Source organism: Oncorhynchus mykiss, chromosome 6, assembly GCF_057628025.1.
Source record: "Oncorhynchus mykiss isolate SJ-2025 chromosome 6, ASM5762802v1, whole genome shotgun sequence".
Lineage (NCBI taxonomy): Eukaryota > Metazoa > Chordata > Actinopteri > Salmoniformes > Salmonidae > Oncorhynchus > Oncorhynchus mykiss.
In genome coordinates this window covers 64,080,488-64,102,012 of record NC_143027.1, presented here as the reverse complement: position 1 = coordinate 64,102,012, position 21,525 = coordinate 64,080,488, and the positions used below count along the sequence as shown (strand labels likewise).

Here is a 21,525-nt window from a genome sequence, read left to right as displayed (position 1 = left end):
CTTGACTTTGTGCACTTCTATTCAAGTCCTCACCCCTAACAACCTTGCTCCCTTGCAGAGAGGAACGGACAGATCAAGTGGAAATGTCACAATGTGGAGTTGGAGCACAGAATCTCGCAAAAATACCTGTTTTTCTTCTTGCTTTCCACAACTACAGTTTCAGCAGCAGATCAAGAGATAAATTATTGAATTGATTAATAAAATCAAGGGCAGGTCAAACCATGTTTTTCTGGGCCTTGACTCACTTATGATGACATCAAAGAGAGAAGAAGGCTTGACTTGTGCATCTAGATACACTCCCTGTTGTTACACCAGGAACCCCCTTGACATTTGAAATAATTGGAAGATGAAAAAGACAATGTTTATACAGATTCTCAGTGTACAGAATGTGCAGTGTTTTTTAACCACATCTTAAAGAACAAGCATGATATTTTCTCGTGATTTATACTGGTGTACGAGGAGGGAAACGACCTCTTCACATTTACTTTCCGATTTCAGAACAATTTCAACTTCCTAGAAAAAAGATTACTTTAGTAATCTCAATAAGTGTTGCAAATGGTTAGAAATAGGGAATCCTTTCGGTCCATTTCTTAACATTAGCAGGCACTAACCTTTTGGTCCGTCAATATCCCTTTTCTCTCTGTTACTGCCATAAGGAACTGCCTTTATCCTTTATTTCCCTGAGCCTCAGAATGACTTTAGGTAGTCGAGTAATTTCCCATATCATGTATTTATTTAGTAATTAATATGTATTTATTTATTTATTTGTGTATTAATCTATGATCTATGTATTTAATATTAAATAGTACACAGTCCTTTTTCATTAGTTCTGTTGTTGTAAAGTTACTGTTTCTCAGTGGTCCTTTGTTTTCTGTTTGGCTGGAATATAGGGCAGTACTGTTTGGGTGCTTTTATCTGAAACAGTCTGTGTGCTGCTGTTCCGTAGAAGTTTTTTCCGGCAGCTTGCGAGATTGAGAAGACCCTTTCTGGGCAGCGTGTGAGTCCCCGCTGCCACGTTCACTGGGAACGAGACATAAGAAGGGTCCAGACAGTTATGGAGGACGGAGTGCTCTGAGGAGGAGAGCGGTGGTGTGGGCGAGCCGGCTTGACTAGGACTGGGCTCACTGTCGTCAGTGTCTGGGGTCGCACAGCCGCCCTTCTCCTCATCTCCCTCCTCTTCATCCTCCTCGTCATCATCACAGCACAGGGCGTGGTATAGGATCTTGTCACTGAAGCGGACTCTCTCTCTGGTGCCGGACGTGCGAGAGGTCTTGTGGCTGTGTGTGGAGCTGGAAGCCTCTTCGCTGGCACTGGACGAGTCTGGGGTGACTATGAGAGGTCCGTTAGGGATTGGCAGCCCCCCATTCATTTGGGAGTAGGCTGAGGCGGTTGTGGGGGGTGGGGTTGGGGTCTGGGTCTGGGTAGGGATGCACCCACGCCCCGCCCCCGGCTCCAGCCCTGCATCCGTGGGCTGCTCTGTTGGCGCTGCTTTGTGGGCGGCGTTTGCTGCAGCGACGGAGGCCTCCAGATAGCTGCAGAACTCCCAGCTGTCTGAGAGCACGTCAGGATTGAGGAAGTCCAGCCTGAAGGCCTCTCCCAGGCCCCTCTCGCTGCTGGACGTGCTGCTCGCTGTGGCCACTGTCCAGTCATCCAGCTCCAGGTCAAAGTCAAAGTCTGACGTCAGCTTGTCGATCTGACCCACCACCTAGAAGAGTAGAGAGAGGGCAGAATAGATGTTTAGAAGATATGGTCTACATCATTATACATTATGTTTTTGACTTAATATGTTGTTAACTATACATGAATATCCTTTCCATTATCAAGACAAATACTTCACACACCACCTGGGATAGCAAGGAGGGAGGCGCGAGGGGGGGGGGGAGATGATTTGAAAGTATAGACATGTTTTTAAACACTACTTTACAATAATATGATGTTTTAACGTCCACTATGAAGACATACAGTGGGGTCTGAAATGATTGAAACCCTTGATGAAGATGAGCAAAAATGACTTGTTTAAAATAAATAATTAAAATACTGAGCTATATTGTATTGTAATTTCTAGTATTTTACTAGAAATGCTCAGAGAAAGAGATTTTGTTTAGTAAGTAATAAAACATATCTCAAAAAGGTAGGGTTGAAAATGATTGACAACCTTTCGATACTTCACCTTGCGAGGATAACGGCACTGAGCCTTTTTCTAAAATGTTTTATGAGTTTGTGAATGCAGTGGGAGGGATCCTACACCATTCCTCCATACAGAATCCTTCCAGATCCTTGATATCCTTCGTCTGCCCTTAAGGACTGCCAATTCAAACCATAGGTTTTCAATGGGGTTCAAGTCCGGAGACAGATGGCCATTGCAAAATGTTGATTTTGTGGCCAATTCACCAATTATTTATGGATTTTGTTGTGTGCTTGGTGTTATTGTCTTGCTGGAATATCCACTGGTGGCCAAGATACAGCCTCCTGGCAGAGACAACCAGGTTATTTGCTAAAATGTCCTATACTGGGTAAATTTTGTGATGCCGTTGACCTTCACAACGGCCCTAGGAACAGTGGAAGCATAACATCAAAGATCTGCCCTGAAATGTAAGACACTGTCACTAGCTGGCTACCACCTGGTACTATACCCTGCACCTTAGAGGCTGCTGCCATACGTACATAAAATCATTGAACAATGGTCACTTTAATAATGCTTCAATACTGTTTTAACCACTTTATACTGTATTCTAGTCATGGCTCATACTATATAACTACTGCTGTACATACCTTTTCGATTCATATACTGTCTACACTGTCTATACATACCATTCATATACATGCATGTACATATTTATTTATATTCCGGACTCTGACATTGCTCGTTTTGATAATGCTCATTTTGATGTCTTAATGGTGATTAGGTGTGTATTGTTATTGATTGCTAGATATTGATGCATTGTTTGAGCAAGAAACATAATCCTTTCGCTGCACCTGCGATAACAACAATAAAACTGTGTCCGCGACCAATAAACTTTGATTCGATTTTGATTTGATCTAACACCATATTTTACAGTAGGTAAAATAGAAAATACGGTGGTGGATCTTTGATGTTATGTGGCTATTTGCTTCCACTGGTTCTAGGGCCATTGTTAACAGCATCATGAACTTTACTCAGTACCAGGAGGCTACCAGGAGGCTGAAATTTGGCCACAAGTAGATCTTTTAGTAAGACAATAACCTTAAACACACATCGAAATCCACAAAGAAATGTTTAATTGGCAAAATCAAAATCAACATTTTGCAATGGCCATCTCAGTCTCCGGACTTGAACCCCATTGAAAACCTGTGGTTTGAACTGAAGAGGGCAGTCCATAAGAGCAGTAAAATGATATCAAAGATCTGGAAGGATTCTGTACGGAGGAATGGTCTAAGATCCCTCCCAATGTGTTCTCCAACCTGCTTTTAAAGGCTCAATGCGGTTAACCTCGTGTGGTGAGGTATTCAAAGATATTAAAAACAGGGGTGCCAATAATTTTGACCCCTACCTTTTTTGAGAAAGAAAATTATCATTTGAATTATCATTCTCTTTCTCTGAGAAATTGTATTAGTTTAAAAATAACGTAATTTCCCTTTTTTTTTAAAGCACAGGTCTACAATATAGTTCCGTATTTGAATTATTTATTTTATGCAGTCATTTTCACTCTTTACACGATTCGATATAAGATACCTTCTACTAGTATGAAGAAAATGTACTTCACTAAATCAAGCCGTAATGAAGCTTGACTTTCACCCACTGTACAGGGAGTCAAACTAGCAGGGTAGTTTATCAACCTGGCTTGGCAAAATCAACCTCAATACTCCTCATCAGCATCCACCCATGCTGTATGAGTGTTTATGGTCTCATGAATAGAAAGCACTTGAGCCCACAACACCATTGATTTTGTTGATTTGCTGATGGCACATAAAATTCGAGCCTCAAACACTTGACATTTGAGCACCTTAATCAACACATCGCGCTCTCGTAAGCAATCTATTGTAAAATGGAAAAATGCTCAGCATTCATGTAGTTTGTAAGTGATACATTTCTCTAAACCATTCCACAATTAATACTAGTGTTTCTCAGAACATGTGCATATGGAATTGGAGCAACATTTTTGTTGAAGAGCTGAGATATGCTGATCTTTTTTCCACCTAAATCTGCTATTTGCTATTTGCCTCTGTGCTTTCAACTGCTCATTGTGACATCAAATGAGCAGTATCAGAAAAACAATACCCTGTCTGCATGAGGGATTAAAACCCTAATTAATTATTTCAGCACAATGACTTTAAAGGAGCAATTAACAGTCCCAAAGACCTGACTACACAAATACCCTGATTAAAAACCCAGTATCATTCAGCTGATGTGCTAACTGATTGCTCAGGTGATATCTAGTGCAAACACAGCCATTTGGCATCAAAGAGCTTCATAATCTCTGACAGATCACGACAGGACAGAATCTTACATAAATACAGTGGGGCAAAAAAGTATTTAGTCAGCCACCAATTGTGCAAGTTCTCCCACTTAAAAAGATGAGAGAGGCCTGTAATTTTCATCATAAGTACACTTCAACTATGACAGACAAAATGAGAAAAATCCAGAAAATCACATTGTAGGATTTTTTATGAATTTATTTGCAAATTATGGTGAAAATAAGTATTTGGTCACCTACAAACAAGCAAGATTTCTGGCTCTCACAGACCTGTAACTTCTTCTTTAATAGGCTCCTCTGTCCTCCACTCGTTACCTGTATTATTGGCACCTGTTTGAACTTGTTATCAATATAAAAGACACCTGTCCACAACCTCAAACAGTCACACTCCAAACTCCACTATTGCCAAGACCAAAGAGCTGTCAAAGGACACCAGAAACAAAATTGTAGACCTGCACCAGGCTGGGAAGACTGAATCTGCAATAGGTAAGAAGCTTGGTTTGAAGAAATCAACTGTGGGAGCAATTATTAGGAAATGGAAGACATACAAGACCACTGATCATCTCCCTCGATCTGGGGCTCCACGCAAGATCTCACCCCGTAGGGTCAAAATGATCACAAGAACGGTGAGCAAAAATCCCAGAACCACACGGGGGGACCTAGTGAATGACCTGCAGAGAGCTGGGATCAAAGTAACAAAGCCTACCATCAGCAAGGGCATTGAAGATGAAAGGTGGCTGGGTCTTTCAGCATGACAATGATCCCAAACACACCGCCCGGGCAACGAAGAAGTGGCTTCGTAAGAAGCATTTCAAGGTCCTGGAGTGGCCTAGCCAGTCTCCAGATCTCAACCCCATAGAAAATCTTTGGAGGTAGTTGAAAGTCTGTGTTGCCCGGCAACAGCCCCAAAACATCACTGCTCTAGAGGAGATCTGCATGGAGGAATGGGCCAAAATACCAGCAACAGTGTGTGAAAACCTTGTGAAGACTTACAGAAAACGTTTGACCTCTGTCATTGCCAACAAAGGGTATATAACAAAGTATTGAGATAAACTTTTGTTATTGACCAAATACTTATTTTCCACCATAATTTGCAAATAAATTCATAAAAAATCCTACAATGTGATTTTCTGGATTTTTTACAGGCCTCTCTCATCTTTTTAAGTGGGAGAACTTGCACAATTGGTGGCTGACTAAATACTTTTTTGCCCCACTGTATGTAGAGTGTCTATTTAGAAAATAGAAAAAGAACAAAGCCTTGCATTGCCCACCAACAACTGTTCACAGATGGAGGAAAACATTTTTGAAGTTCTCACAGGGACTATAGGGAGGCTACAGTACACCATACAACAGAGGAGCGATGGAGGGTATTATCATGCAATATTTGTCCAAAACGTACCGATTTGTATTATTTACAAACCCAAAGCGTCCTGTTCTTATCATAGTCCATATCATGGTAGTGAATTCAACCATCTGCATTTGAACCAGTCTTGGAACAGCCCATCCTCATATTCCTGATTTCAATCATTCAGTTTCTTTGTAGTATATCTAATGCAGGCATGTGACGTGTGTATCTGTATAGGGCTTTGGGTAAACAGATTGTCAGGTTTGTGTATGGCGTGCATAGGTTTCTGTGTGGGTGTGCCAGGCCTGGCTGAGCAGCTTTGCATGCCACAGGAGCTTCAGTACCAGGGCTATGTTTTTCCTCCATTGACAGTCAGCCCTGTGGGAGCAGATCCTCTGTGGGGGCACTAAGCGGCGAGCTGAATGGGTAAACCAACCTGTCTGTTGAATGATTTGCAGACTTTAAACTAATGCGGGATGATTCTCACACCCAGAGGGAATGGAATGGCTTTGTTTAGTTGATTACTCATCCTGGAAAAAAAGGGATATAATTGAATCAATGTGTTTAGAAAAGTATGGTCTGTCAGAATAATTTCACCAGTCCGCCTGAACGCCTGACGCTGACCTAATTTAACTGCCTTAATTGGATATCAATTAATAAAGAACAGAGGCATATCATTTCCAGTCATAATATGTTAGACAAATCCCTTTTGTAAAAAACAAAATGGATTTGAATACAAAAGAATGGCAAACACTGACTACCAGCCAAAGCCTTTTTGACTGACACATCTGCTAAGATAAGATATTTAAATGCTACAAATTATGATTATAGTCGTTAAACATCATTGGTGGCCCAGCTTACATCCTATCATGAGATATTCTCCCCAGGATTAACCCACCGTGAGCCCTCTCTCCCAGGCACTGTTACACCGTCATCAGCTTCCAGCATGTACGCTAATTTAGCTTGATAACAGTCTAGGTCACATATTTTTTTTATTTATTTTATTTATTTAACTAGGCAAGTCAGTTAAGAACAAATTCTTATTTTCAATGACGGCCTAGGAACAGTGGGTTAACTGCCTGTTCAGGGGCAGAACAACAGATTTTGTACCTTGTCAGCTCGGGGATTTGAACTTGCAAGAACAACATATGGGCTCAATGCAGCAACAGTGATCAGTAATCTCAGTCCTTTCTTCCAGGAAGAAAGAAAAATGTGGCATGAGTGAGCTATAGAGTGAATTATTGGGTAAACAGATTGCCTAAGCGTAAAGGATGAATGAACACATCAGGAACAAGTCATTAGTGAGGGACACACTGTGTTTGGAATGGAGAGAGCACAATGAGGACCAGCAACAGTAATTACAAGCTTTAGAGTAAAATCACATCCTTTTGTTGGGTTCCATAGCTCATGATGTCACAGCAGATTGCAGCTGGACCACGACACAGAATCGGCTTTGAAACATTGTTTGGCTTAACACCTGACTTGTAAAAGAGCACTTTTTCTTTTGAATAGAGCTAAACACTCTTCATATTTACAAATGCTGACAAGTAGAATAAAACAGGAAACCTTGTGGCACAATTGTTGGACCTCAGGGTGCAAGGCCACTGGTTTCCACCCACCCCTCGTCATTTTCTATGGAATTGTTATTTGGTCCTTTGTAGCTCAACTGCAATACAGTTGTAGCTACAGTGACCTATCCAGTCCACTTATTACTGTTTCAGTAACAACATCAAGGTTTTACTGCTAACCTACAAAGCATTACATGAGCTTGCTACTACCTATCTTTCCGATTTGGTCCTGCCGTACACACCTACACGTACGCTACGGTCACAAGAGCAGGCCTCCTAATTGTCCCTATAATTTCTAAGCAAACAGCTGGAGGCAGGACTTTCTCCCATAGAGCTCCATTTTTATGGAATGGTCTGTCTACCCATGTGAGAGACGCAGACTCGGTCTCAACCTTTAAGTCTTTATTGAAGACTCATCTCTTCAGTAGGTCTGATTATTGAGTGTAGTCTGGCCCAGGAGTGTGAAGGTGAACGGAAAGGCACTGGAGCAACGAACCACCCTTGCTTTCTCTGCCTGGCTGGTTCCCCTCTCTCCACTGGGATTCTCTGCCTCTAACCCTATTACAGGGGCTGAGTAACTGGCTTACTGGTGCTCTTCCATGCCATCCCTAGGAGGGATGCGTCACTTGAGTGGGTTGAGTCACTGACGTGGTCTTCCTGTCCGGGTTGGCGCCCCCCCCTTGGGTTGTGCCGTGGCGAAGATCTTTGTGGGCTATACTCGGCCTTGTCTCAGGATGGTAAGTTGGTGGTTGAAGATATCCCTCTAGTGATGTGGGGGCTGTGCTTTGGCAAAGTGGGTGGGGTTATATCCTGCCTGTTTGGCCCTGTCCGGGGTTATCATCGGATGGGGCCACAGTGTCTCCTCACCCCTCCTGTCTCAGCCTCCAGTATTTATGCTGCAGTAGTTTATGTGTCGGGGGGTCAGTCTGTTATATCTGGAGTATTTCTCCTGTCTTATCCGGTATCCTGTGTGAATTTAAGTATGCTCTCTCTAATTCGCTCTTTCTCTCTTTCCATCTTTCTCTCTCTCTGAGGACCTGAGCCATAGGACCATGCCCCAGGACTACCTGACATGATGACTCCTTGCTGTCCCCAGTCCACCTGGCCGTGCTGCTGCTGCTCCAGTTTAAACTGTTCTGCCTGTGGCTATGGAACCCTGACCTGTTCACTGGACGTGCTACCTGTCCCAGACCTGCTGTTTTCAACTCTTTAGAGACAGCAGGAGCGGTAGAGATACTCTCAATGATCGGCTATGAAAAGCCAACTGACATTTACTCCTGAGGTGCTGAACTGTTGCACCCTCAACAACTACTGTGATTATTATTATTTGACCATGCTGGTCATTTATGAACATTTGAACATCTTGGCCATGTTCTGTTATAATCTCCACCCGGGACACAGCCAGAAGAGGACTGGCCACCCCCCATAGCCTTGTTCCTCTCTAGGTTTCTTCCTAGGTTTTGGCCTTTCTAGGGAGTTTTTCCTAGCCATCGTGCTTCTACACCTGCATTGCTTGCTGTTTGGGGGTTTTGGCTGGGTTGCTGTACAACACTTTGAGATATCAGCTGATGTAAGAAGGGCTATATAAATACATTTGATTGAATTTGATTGATAATGACTACAGAGAAGATAGATGAGGTGTTTTCTTTCTTTTTCGGGAGATACATCCACACTCTCTATTTATCCATTGTCTGTGCCGGCATGATTGTGGCAGCTTGTGACTGTGACAGACTCAAAACAATCCCAGCTCGGCTCGAAGCACATGATCATAATTGGGCCAAGTACTCAAAACTGAGCCTCGTCATTTTGGAGTGCTCAAAGGTGGCTTTGTGAGAAAGGCTGTGTGTGAATGTCAGCTGAGGTTTACCACCCCCAACTCTCCATCTGCCATGATTGGCCTGCTGGGTAATTGATGGTCAGGCTGAAGAAGGGCACTTGGAGCACAGCCTGTGACAGAGCCTTACAGTGAGGAGGGGGAACCAGGAGGGAAGTATTTGGACATGGAGTGATGGTTGAAGCTGTGATTCTCTGTTAAAGCCTTAGCTCTGCTCTGTTCTGCAGAGAGCTGTCTGAGATAGTGCAGTGGTGATCTCTGAATTCGATTCTGTAGTGTCCTCTATGAAAGGGCCATTCTTCAGTTGAAACAATGAACAAAGTGGACACCCCGCCTCTGTTTTGGTAAACAGCTGAGGGATTTATAGACATAACTATGGAAGCAAGGACCAACCAGCCATGATATCAAAATTATAGTTTTAACCATGTTTTGAATCTATGCAGTGTTTGTTGACATTTACAATTTTTTACAAACATTTGAGTAAAACAAGCTTATATTTTGGGTTTTAACTGGGTGCGACAGGAACTAAGTTTCTGAGGCATTTATAAGTTATATTCTTCAAGAATCAATGTGTATATATCATTGATTTCTAAGCCAAAAAATGGATGTAGCTACTGCAGATTGCTTATTTAAACCCCCCCCCCCCCCCCCCCCTGCTTTCCTAACGTTCCCCGCTACATAAAATGGTAATGTAGCCAATTATATACCAGGGGTGTTGAAGATTTATTACTACTACCTGTCTGTGTGTAATGTCCTGTCTCGTAGTTGTGCTCCTTTTATGCAGTTTGTCTTGTTGTTCCGGTCGTTGTATTTGAAGCAGCAACATGACCAAGCTGTTGAGGTCAAAACCAGCAAATGTGATAATGAGTGTTTGAATTGCCTGTTGACAAGGAGGCCGATATTTACCGCATGCTCTTATCACTCCATTGATGTATAAACGGATGTTTAATGTGGTACGTTTGCTTCGGTATGCATTGGTGGTTTTGATGTAGGAAAACATTCCAGCCAGCTGTCTGTCTAGTAAACAAAGGAAATCCCTCATCTCTTGAAAATACTTTGCATACATGTATTCTAAATAGGTTATATGTATTAGTTTTGTAATTCACAGACCAATATGAATCATTCCAACCTAATGGCTACAGACCATTTTGTATATTTGTTGGTAGTAGCAGTGTAGAATGACTTACAGAGGTCGGAGTCTGGAAAAAAAAGAATAGTGGCTGCCAGCTACTGCCATGCTTTTAACCACTGTCATCATTCCTCTATTCATTTATCACTACCCTACCACTTCTATAATCTACTACTACTACTACTACTACTACTACTACTATTACTACAACTACTTCAAGTGCCAGTTTTATTGCAACTACTGTACTACAATTGCTGCTATGCAATCAATGCAGCATTATTTTAACGAGACATGCAAAACACATTAAATGTAATAACCATCTCTGAGTTTTCATAAGATAGATACACATGCTGTATTAGTGAATCCTTCCTCTGTGATGCAGACTATCTGATGTAAAACCATTACACAATATTTATGTGACCCTCCATCTGTTCCCGTGTCTCTCTCTCTCTCTGCATTTCCCCCTGTCATTTTTCAAGTTTACTTCGAAAAGTTTGCAGCGCTAACTCATTAATTATGTTACATCAAGCGTCTGGCATCGATTTTATTTTTCAGAGCGAAAATGTGAAATGTGTTCAATAGCGCAATTAAAACGTCTCAATGTCATTTTATTCTCAACATGTCTCAATGGATTCCCAGCCTGTCGTTGTGCAGCACTTCTAGTGTTGGGGAGCAGTTCATGCCAATTAGAAAGCCTCGGCAATTACCAAAATAGCCTAGCATGCTGACTCTGAAGTGAAACGTTTGCAAATATAGTTTTAATGTATTTAGTTCCTGCAGCTTCCCAGCTCCTCCTCACCCAGTGCCCCATGCCTGTTTCCACAATAATTTAGCTCTCCTCAGTACAAGGATAGCAGAGCGTCCTGTTGTTGGAGTATCTCTGAGATACTGTTTATCACATCCCACTGAAACTAATTCATCATCCTAGCTCCAATCTGAAAGGACATGTTTACTGAATTCCCTTGAAAAATAGCTTTTTATTGTCCAATGAAAATTGTAGGTCTGCTGTGCTTCTGAAACATAAATAGTTCTGTATTTCATTTTTTTTACTCCTAAAGGGCACCTTACTCACAGTCTATTCAATCTAAATATTCCCTTTTCTCTGGTAAAGTTTTCAGTCAGGAACATTCCATAATTGACCTTGCAAAGTGTGAGGTTTGATAAGGGAGGAGGAAGAAGTCACAACAGCCATGTTAGAAAGACCTGCCTGATTTAGGTCAACCTGATTGGTGAGACTATGATGTTTCTCGGTGTTGGCACCGGCGGGATAAACGATGTCTTTGAAATGCTCCCTGCAAGCTGTAATTATCCTGTCATGAGAGAGGACTATAAGCCTGGAGGTTCACGTGCATCCCTCCCTCCCTCCCTCATTACACTTTTTAATCTTTCCCTCCAAAACACTCATCTTTATGGAAGCCTTAAAGGGGCTGTGCATATTCACAAACAACACGGTCGCCGCGATGAGGATGAGAGCAGAGCCGGCGACACTCCCTGACAACTCGCTAATCAAAAGCAGAATCACAATCTCACTGCATAATGGACATCAATCAAGACAGGACAGAACCAAGTTTAGGATTCCGACTGCAGCCAGAGTGCAGTCCTGGAGGGCTGATACATCACATTAACCACTCTTTTTACTCCACTGCTCTCAATAGCTCAATCCAGGTCATTATTTTGGCCGACTGACTCCCCCCACCTGCCATTTGGTATATACTGTAACTAATTGGTATGTTTCTGTATAAACATAGAGGGAGATTGTAGGGACCAGAGATGTACGGCGTAAATACTGAAACACTCTGTGGAGGAACAGACCACGCTTTTAGTAGTACCACAGAGTGTGTTCCACCAACCAAGGCATGGCTGTGTACTGTAGCAATGCATGCTGGACATTTATGGAGGTTCTCCTTCATTGGTTCTATCTTTGAGGATCCCCAGCGCTTGTAATGACCTGAAATAGATGGAGGCGCCACGCTACTGGGCTTCTCACTGTGTCTGCTTCCCAGAGATAGCGCTTGGATTAAGCACCAGGCAGCTCGTGTGGCATCAGGTCACGCTGGGAGCAGCCTAGGAAATGAGTGTGTTGTGAGAAGCAGTCAGGCCAAGCTGACCCTTTTAATTACTTGGTTGCCGAGCAGTTTCTACTGTACCAGGCAGACACATCATAGACACTGTCTTTCTGTGGGAGGGACAGTAAAGGCCTGGCTGCCAGTGATAGTTTGGGGTGTGTTGGACTAGGGAGGGGGAGAGTAGGGACATAGGGATCGGGCTGGGTGTTGTTGGTAGAGAGGACGTTGCACCACAGGAAGAAGCTCAGCCCAATCCAGCGGTAAATCTTCCAACCTCGCTGACAGAGAGATTGGAAGTCTCACTGAAAGCAACAACCCAGTGAGCAGACAATTCCCCCAGTCAAGATTATCTCAAAACCAGCTCAGTTTAATGAAGTATTTGGATGAGAGAGAGTGCCTGTGTGGTTTGTGTGCGTGTCCACGAATAGGTGTTTGAGTGTCTGTGGTGGTGGGTATTGGGCAATATTTTTACATGATCGTTTCTGTTTACAGTACAACAGTGTCAACATAAGAAAACATCTGATCCATAAATTGAGCTGCCCTAACCCTATTCCTCAATGAGACCCTGGTCTGTGTGTGTTCTCATTGTTCTGTGGGCACAGGGGGCTCTAGGAGCCATGCCCAGGAGAAAGAAAAGCAGTATGCACTTTACTCTAAATACAGGGCACACGATCAATATGCTACTGGCATTTCCAGGTTTCCTTGGCCCGCTACACTTATCTTAATGGGAGTGCGGCCCTATTTTATTTTATTGTGTGAACCCCATATATCATTACCCAACAAATGTAGCCTGCTCGACCATACCGAAGTAGAAATATTGAAGCCCAGAGAAATACTATTTATGCAATTTATTTTTTGTTTCACTGTGCACTACTACATATCTGTGGCGAATCCATTTCTATTCCATCTTGTTTGTCTTTGTTGTGTTTACTCAAGTAAAGGTCTCTGTAGTCATTTCCACGGAAACACTTACAGGAACATCCTACAATCAATGATATGTTACTAGGCATGGTTCCCATACTAATCAGATATGAGTTTCCATCTAGGCAAATCCGCTTATGTTTACAATGCCCCGGTGCCTTTTCCCTCAGTTCAGAAAGTTCTTTACCAGCCTATGAACATGAGTATCCCTGCATGGACAGCAATTGACTTATTGGTGGATAGATTTGATAGGTAGATTTGAACGTTCAACAAAGTGTACTGTCGATAACAGGATGTCCAAGAGGTCATGAAACCAGAAAATGGGGCATGATGGGTACTCTGTATAGGTGAATTCAGTGCTTTGCTAGATGGTGCACTCCTCACCATAGTGAAGTAGAAAATGGATATATTGAAATGACTAAACAATTTGCTTCCATTTTTTCCGCCATTTCTTTATGTGACAATCTGTAGGGCGTTCTTCTCAACTGGTGACAAAACCTGTCACAACGCGTCTCCTTCACGCTCTCTCTCCTACAAGCAGTAGGATGTCTTTGAAGCTGCAACACCTTTATCAGACATGGCAGTTCCTAAAACTATCCCTCCCTATTAAACAGGGTTAAACTGGAGGGGAGAAGCGGGACATTTTACAGAGGGCTATTTGCAAACAAAATCAGTAGGAGACATCCTGCTGTCCCCTGCGAGGCACCATCTGGCCACCACATACCTGTCTCACCTCCACACAATAACTGACTTCTACTATACAGGGAGCCTGTCACTCCCCACTCACACCCCACACTGCGCCTGGATTAAATGACGTCCTATAGCCACATACTGTACGTAGGTAGGATCTCATTTGAACAATGAAACTTCATGACGACCAATTTTAACATGTCAGGTGAAACACTCAAACAGCTGATTTCCAATACCGCACGGTGTGTCATTACCAGCTTTAGACAACTCTTCCCCAATCAACTCCTTGGGGAGGTAGAGGACCTGTCAGCCAATCAACAACCTACTTGGGCCTTTCTAAATGTTCTCATGTGTTCTCAGGAACCTTTCCCAAAGGAGGTACCGCAAACAAATGAACATTGAGATAGATTAATGACTCTCCGCATCAGAACAACAAGGGTGCTCTTGCTTTATGCGTACTCAAAAAGGTTGGCGGTGTAGGTGAGGTGTCACAGTGAAAGAAGTTGTGTAAGCCATCAGCGCCATGTCAGAAATATCAATATGCACTCAATGTATCATCTCCAGGGGGTTTAACTAGGTTATTAGGGATTATGTTGTAGAACAAGATAACCTTTGCCATCAAGGAAATTTTGACAATACAAAAAAGTGGGGCAAAATAGACTGCATCACTCCAAATAATTATTGCGACATTTATTTAATTGTATGCCAACCTACAGAGGGTGAATTTATTGTGTCTGGGTTTAAAATTAAACTGGAGATTCATGATGCGTGATGGACTCAATGTAGCCATTTATGTTGTCTGTGACATTGCAAATATGTTTTGAAATAAGAGCTACGCCGAGAATTCCAAGAGTTGCATTCTTGCTTGACAACAGCATTACTTTAATTGCACTGTCAAAACATCACCCATGAACTGCATTGAAGTATATGGAAAGTCACATGTGAATGTGAGTACTACCACGACAGCAGCCGATATTATCACAGCCAGTCAGAACCAGATGTCTATTTCAGTTTGTGTTAGCACCATTGAAACGTTTTCCCATTTCTCTTTGTGTCTCTCTCTGTATCCAAGGTTTTACACTTGGAACAAGAAAAAACATTTATTTCAACAAATATTTGCTGGATGTAAAACGTTAGTCTTCCAATTTGAGAATGAGTCGTTAGTGATGCCCAGGTGTGCTGGCACAGGGCTCCGCTGTGGGCCGTTTATTTCTCCCCTGCTTTGTATGTATTTTACTGGAGACCTCTCCTGGTGGGAGTCATTAGTCAATGTGTATGGATCCAGTCATACTCCTTTAATTACGTGTTGAAATATGTGGATGCTCTGACCTGATACATATTAATCGCTTGCAGACTTAAAATAGTTTGAGGATATATACATGCTCATTCACAGAGAAAACATCTTAATTACATAGCTCCCTTTTGCCATTTTTCTCCCAACAATCCTCCTGATTTGTTTTGTTCAGTGTGTATGTGTATGTTTTGTGTGTGGTGTGTGTGTGTGTGTGTGTGCATGTGTGGGCATGTGTGTGTATGTGTGTCCCTTGGTAATTACAGGTTGCAGCGGTTGGCATGGAGTTATAATAGAATAGAGGGGGTGAAGGGGGAGGGAGAAGTGGTTGTGATGTCTGCTTGCTAGAGTGTGTGGGAAGGACACCAGCACATTGACTTCTTCTCCAGTGCACATCAATAACTCTGGTCTGATATGACAGAGTGGACCAGGCAACCCTGGCTCTATGGTGAGTAAAGTCGCCTAGCTAGCAGTCTAAAACACATGAACACATCAACTTATAGTGAGGCAACCTTGTGTGCATTCATCCGATTCGCTGTCTTAAGCCTGCTACATTGTATGTTTCTCTCCCCTCATTACAGATAAGGAGTCCTCCGCCCTTAGCCTGTATGTGTATTCTGTAGGAATGTATTTAAAGTGGGCAATTAACAGAGAGAGATAAGCAACATACAGTACTGTGGGCGGAGAAAAGACAGGAAAAGTCCTTTTCTGTCTCTTCTCTCTCACTCCATCTTTTCTCTTTCTTTCTCTTTAAATTGCCAGTACAGTCCATAAACAGTGGGGCTATTGTTGCCGTGCTGTTGACCCAAATTGGATGGAATGGAGATGTATTGTTCCACGTAAAAGCGTATTCAGCTTTTCAATAAAGTCAGTGTTGGCCCGGGGAAAAGTGTGAAGCCGGGCCTGCAGCTAATTAGCAGGTAGAAGCTAGCTAGCTACGAGGCTTCACCATGCCATCTGCGTGTTGGAGGTTTCTGTGAGTCACTCTTGGATGAGCCTTCCTTACATTCTTTCTGATGAAGTTATCTCTTTATCATCTCTCCTTTCTCCCTGACCCTGGCCTGTTCTCAGCCTGCCAATGAAAACACCTCTCTCTAAACCCGTGCTGCTCCACTACCAGTCCAGGTGATGCAACGCCGACCTTTCTCTAAGGAAACACCGATGCAACCTCCTCACTCACTTATCGTACACTGTTCTGCAGCATGTTTCTAGAAATATTTCAGAAGGCTGCATTAATAACCAATGGACTCCATGTCCATGCTTTATGTAGAATGGAGAGTAACCAGACCTCCCCAATGTTGCATGGTTCTGCAGTCGTCCAGTTGTTTTGACTCCTCTTAGTGTGTGGAGCTCTCATCTCCAACTCTGGCAGCCTTGTCTCCGATTGATGACAACTATTGAGGGGAGCATTCGGGGGGCTGGATGGAGAAATGACTAACGCACGCACGCATGTACGCATACACCCAGGCACTCAAAATCAAATCACATTTTATTGGTCACATACACATGTTTAGAAGACGTTATTGCGAGTGTAGCAAAATTATTGTGCTTCTAGTTCTGACAGTGCAGCAATATCAACAAGTAATCTAACAATTCCACAATAACTACCTAATACTCACAAATCTAAGTAAAGAGATGGAATAAGAATATGTACACTACCGTTCAAAAGTTTGGGGTCACTTAGAAATGTCCTTGTTTTGAAAGAAAATCTAATTTTTTGTCCATTAAAACCTGTTAAGGATATGGCAGACATATGCCCCCTTTGGAGAGATTGGGTACCCCTAGTAAACTGAAAAAAAAATCTGTCAAAAATTGCTAATATATGCAAATAAAAATTATTATTGGATAGAAAACACTCTAAAGATTCTAAAACCGTTGGAATTATGTCTGTAAGTATAGCAGAACTCAAAGGGCAGGCATTCTTCCAAACTAGTTTTTGTGGCCATGAAAGTTGGAGCAACTTTGACGTCATGGCCCCCACCCTTCCCAACCAGTTAGTTATTCTGGGGAGACTTTCTATCTCTTCCGCTAGATGTCCTCTTTCAGTAGAGCTTTGAATCGTTCAAATCCCGCGAGAATTGACCCTATGGGAGTGAAATTAGTGCGTGCCACGAGAAAATAGGCTGTGCGTAGGGGCGCGAATTGGTCCCAGCCATTCCTTTGTTCCAGCACTCAAGAGAAGGGCAGACGATGGCCGATTGAATTGAAGTTTGTTTTGCGTGTCTAAAACATCATAAAGCTTGCTTCTGCACTTAGTTTGACCTGTTTAGTCGACATATAATATGTAATTTTGAAGTTTTGATGCGCAACTTTTCCGGACCAGAGGACGTTTTGGGTGCATTTCAGCTGATGTTATTAGCAGTAGCTAATACAAAGACGCAAGACTTGAAACCAAACGATGTATTGGGTAAGTATGAAGCCTTCCAGAACATTCTGAACGAAGACCATCGAAGGTAAGGGAATATTTATGCTTAAATCTGTGTTTCTGTTGACTCCAACATTACGTAGAAATGTAGCTTGGAACTGAGCGCCGTCTCAGCATATTGAATAGTGTGCGATTTCTGTAACGTTAAAAGTAAATCCAACAAAGCGGTTGCATAAAGAAGCAGTGTATCTTTCTAACTATATGTAGAACATGTATATTTAGTCAAAGTTTATGATGTCTATTTACGTTATCTTGCCGCGCTACCTAGATTTCCTGCGGGCATTTTTGAGTAATTTCTGAACGTGAACTCACTGTAAATGGACATTTATGGATATAAATGGCATATTATTGAAAAAAATAAAAATGTACTGTGTAACATGTCATATTACTGTCATCTGATGAAGATTTTCAAAAGGTTAGTGAGCGATTTATTTTTTAATCCTGCGTTTGTTGATTGCATGTTTTGGCTATTCAAATGAGCTGTGTCTGGTGGTGGTTTTACATATATATGTGCTATGTTTTCGCCGTAAAACATTTTAGAAATCTGACTTGCTGGCTAGATGAACAAGGTGTTTATCTTTCATTAGAGCTATTGGACTTGTTAATGTGTGGAGGTTAAATATTTTTAAGAATATTTTTGCGTTCCATGCGCCGCCGTTTTAGCTGAACGTGGGAGGGTTGATTCCCAATTGGGAACCAATATCGTAGACAGGTTAAAAAATAACATCAAGTTGATCTGAAATACAGAGTAGACATTGTAGACAGCAGACAGCAGACATCAGACTGGAATAGGGAGAGATTGAATATGTCTGTAAACACACCAGCCAGCTTGTCTGCGCGTGCTCAGAGGACGTGGCTAGGTATGCCGCCTGGGCCAGCAGCCTTGCGAGGGTTAACACGTTTAAATGTCTTACTCATGTCGGCCATGGAGAATTTTAGAGTCCACAGTCTTTGATAGCGGGCCGCGTCGGTGGCACTCTATTATCCTCAAAGCGGGCAAAGAAGGTGTTATGTTTGTCTGGAAGCAATACGTCAGTGTACTGTGACGTGGCTGATTTTCTTTTTTGTAGTCAGTGATTGTCTGTAGACCCTGCCACATACGTCTTTTGTCTGAGCCGTTGAATTGCAACTCCACTTTGTGCATATAATTACATTTTGCTTGTTTGATTGCCTTGCGGAGGGAATAACCACACTGTTTGTATTCGGCCATATTCCAGGTCATCTTTCCATGGTTAAATGCGGTGGTGCGTGCTTTCAGTTTTGCGCAAACTGAAAAATGATACTTTGTGGAGCCACCTTTTGCAGCAATTACAGCTGCAAGTATCTTGGAGTATGTCTCTATAAGCTTGGCATATCTAGCCACTAAGATTTTTGCCCATTCTTCAAAGCAAAACTGCTCCAGCTCCTTCAAGTTGGATGGGTTCCGCTGGTGTACAGCAATCTTTAAGTCATACCACAGATTCTCAATTGGATTGAGGTCTGGGCTTTGACTAGGCCATTCCAAGACATTTAAATGTTTCCCCTTAATAAACCACTCAAGTGTTGCTTTAACAGTATGCTTAGGGTTATTGTCCTGCTGGAAGGTGCACCTCCGTCCCAGTCTCAAATCTCTTGAAGACTGAAACAGGTTTCCCTCAAGAATTTCCCTGTATTTAGCGCCATCCATCATTCCTTCAATTCTGACCAGTTTCCCAGTCCCTGCCAATGAAAAACATACCCACAGCATGATGCTGCCACCACCATGATTCACTGTGGGGATGGTGTTCTCTGGGTGATGTGAGGTGTTGGGTTTGCGCCAGACATAGTGTTTTCCTTGATGGCCAAAAAGCTCAGTTTTAGTCTCATCTAACCAGAGTACCTTCTTCCATATGTTTGGGGAGTCTCCCACATGCCTTTTGGCGAACACCAAATGTGTTTGCTATATTTTTCATTAAGCAATGGCTTTTTTCTGGCCACTCTTCCATGAAGCTAAGCTCTGTGGAGTGTACGGCTTAAAATGGTCTTGTGGACAGATACTCCAATCTCCATTGTGGAGCTTTGAAGCTCCTTCAGGGTTATCTTTGGTATCTTTGTTGCCTCTCTGATTAATGTCCTCCTTGCCTGGTCTGTGAGTTTTGGTGGGCGGCCCTCTCTTGGCAGATTTGTTGTGGTGCCATATTCTTTCAATTATTTTATAATGCATTTAATGGTGCTCTGTGGGATGTTCAAAGTTTCTGATATTTTTCATGACCCAACCCTGATCTGTACTTCCCCACAACTTTGTCCCTGACCTGTTTGGAGAGCTACTTGGATTTCAAGGTTGCTTGGTGGTGCCCCTTGCTTAGTGGTGTTGCAGACTCTGGGGCCTTTCAGAACAGGTGTATATATACTGAGATCATGTGACAGATCATGTGACACTTAGATTTCACGCAGGTGGACTTAATTTAACTAATGATGTGATTTCTGAAGGTAATTGGCTGCACAAGACCTTATTTAGGGGCTCCATAGCAAAGGGAGTGAATACATACCATTTTACGCACCATTTTCGTTATTTTACATTTTTTGAAACAAGTAATTTTTTTCATTTCACTTCACCAATTCGGACTATTTTGTGTATGTCCATTACATGAAATCCATTACATGCAACAAAATCCATTACATGCAACAAAATAGGAAAAATGCCAAAATGACACTTTTGCAAGGCACTATACACCATGAGTCGTTAATCATGAAACATACACCCCCACTCTTCTTCTTCCCTGAGAGATGTTTATGCCTGTCGGCGCGATGCACAAAGAATTCCGGTGTCTGTACTGACTCCGACAGCATGTCCCCAGAGAGCCATGTTTCTGTGAAACAAGAGTATGTTACAATCCCGGATGTCTCTCTTGAAAGCAACCCTTGTCCTAATTTTGTCCTCCTTGTTATCTAGAGACTGGACATTAGCTAGTAACATACTCGGAAGCGGTGGGTGGTGTGCGTGCCTCCGAAGTCTGACCAGAAGACCAATCCGTCTACCTCTTCTGTGGCGACGTTGTTTTGGGTCAGCCTATGGAATCAGTTTGAATTCCTTGGGTGCTTCGAACAAAGGATCCACTCCAGGAAAGTCGTATTCCTGGTCGTAGTACTGGTAAATGAACTCTGATATCCAATAGTTCTTCCCTGCTGTATGTAATAACACTTAAGATTTTCGGGGCAAAAAAATGTAAGAAATAATACATTAATACATGTCGGCACCACTCTCCCACTCTGGCTGGTACACATACACCCACACATCTCAATCATCAATCAACTTGCTCTCTTTTTCTTACACATATATAAACACACATGTGCACTGTCATGAACACACACAATATGGATACATTTTATAGACAGTATGGGCCAGACACCGCCTGTCTATCTGCCTGCCTACCTGCTTGCATGCCTGTTTATCTGCCTCCCTTCCTGTTTGCCAACCTGCCTCCCTCACGGCCTCCTTGCCTGGCTGCTTGGCTATCCCTGGTCTAATCCTGGTGTGAGGTAGAGATTATTCTAGTGTCAATAAATTCCAGCTATTAATAAGTCAACAAATATGTCAACAAAACCCTTTTGTCCTGCCCATTGAAAATGCACATGTGCAGTTCTTCTCTGCTCTGCTCCATCTCAGTCACCAGCCAAACCCACATGTTTGACCTTGGCTTTTATCCACTGACTGTACACAGCAGACATTGATGCATCATGCCATGCAATGTGATCAGGTTACTCATGCCAGTGGTGGAATTATTCCCCCTCACTTCCCTTCCAGTCATTTATGCCTCAATCAAAAGCTGATGGCCACTGATGA

General features: G+C 42.6%; 1 protein-coding gene and 1 long non-coding RNA gene across 2 annotated transcripts in view; one reads left to right on the top strand and one right to left on the bottom strand.

Moving 5' to 3' along the window:
• Window positions 1-10,936, top strand: part of LOC149983039 (uncharacterized) — a 67,646-nt gene extending 56,710 nt beyond the window's left edge. Inside the window, exon 5 of the long non-coding RNA XR_016496803.1 lies at window positions 8,402-10,936. This is a non-coding gene — a long non-coding RNA (uncharacterized LOC149983039). The remainder of the gene's footprint in view (window positions 1-8,401) is intronic.
• Window positions 350-21,525, bottom strand: part of insyn1 (inhibitory synaptic factor 1) — a 58,023-nt gene continuing 36,847 nt past the window's right edge. The window contains exon 3 of the mRNA XM_021607209.3: window positions 350-1,705. Within this exon, the coding sequence (XP_021462884.1) occupies window positions 854-1,705 (852 nt within the window). The 3' untranslated portion in view covers window positions 350-853. The remainder of the gene's footprint in view (window positions 1,706-21,525) is intronic.